A 559-nucleotide genomic window follows, 5' to 3' on the forward strand; every position below is an offset into this window, starting at 1 on the left:
TAGTTCCTGCAGGTTCTCTCTTCCGTCTTCAGAGCCAGTGGCCCTCCCTGTGCTGAGCAGCTAGGAAGCCCCTGTCAGCGAGCTTGTAGGAGCTTGAAACCATTGTCACCCCTCCGACTCTTACCAGGAGGGAAACATGGTTGAAGCTGATCGCCCGGGAAAGCTCTTCATTGGTGGCCTCAATACAGAAACAAATGAGAAAGCCCTTGAAGCTGTATTTGGCAAATATGGACGGATAGAGGAAGTACTCTTGATGAAAGATCGTGAAACCAACAAATCGAGAGGATTTGCTTTTGTCACCTTTGAAAGTGCAGCAGATGCTAAGGATGCAGCCAGAGATATGAATGGAAAGTCCTTAGATGGAAAAGCCATCAAGGTAGAACAAGCCACCAAACCATCATTTGAAACTGGTAGGCGTGGACCACCTCCACCTCCAAGAAGCAGAGGCCCTCCAAGGGGTCTTAGAGGCGGAAGAGGAGGAAGTGGAGGAACCAGGGGACCTCCCTCAGGAGGAGGGCACATGGATGATGGTGGCTATTCCATGAATTTTAGCATGAGT

General features: G+C 50.1%; 1 protein-coding gene across 1 annotated transcript; it reads left to right on the plus strand.

The window, feature by feature from the left end:
* Positions 1 to 559, plus strand: LOC102757692 (RNA-binding motif protein, X chromosome-like; the record flags this gene model as incomplete). The annotated part of the gene is made up of 1 exon (XM_006778391.2): positions 1 to 559. A coding segment is annotated over exon 1 (423 nt), but the record flags the coding sequence as incomplete, so codon positions are not given.

This window comes from Myotis davidii, unplaced genomic scaffold (genome assembly GCF_000327345.1).
Source record: "Myotis davidii unplaced genomic scaffold, ASM32734v1 scaffold448, whole genome shotgun sequence".
In the NCBI taxonomy this organism is placed as follows: domain Eukaryota; kingdom Metazoa; phylum Chordata; class Mammalia; order Chiroptera; family Vespertilionidae; genus Myotis; species Myotis davidii.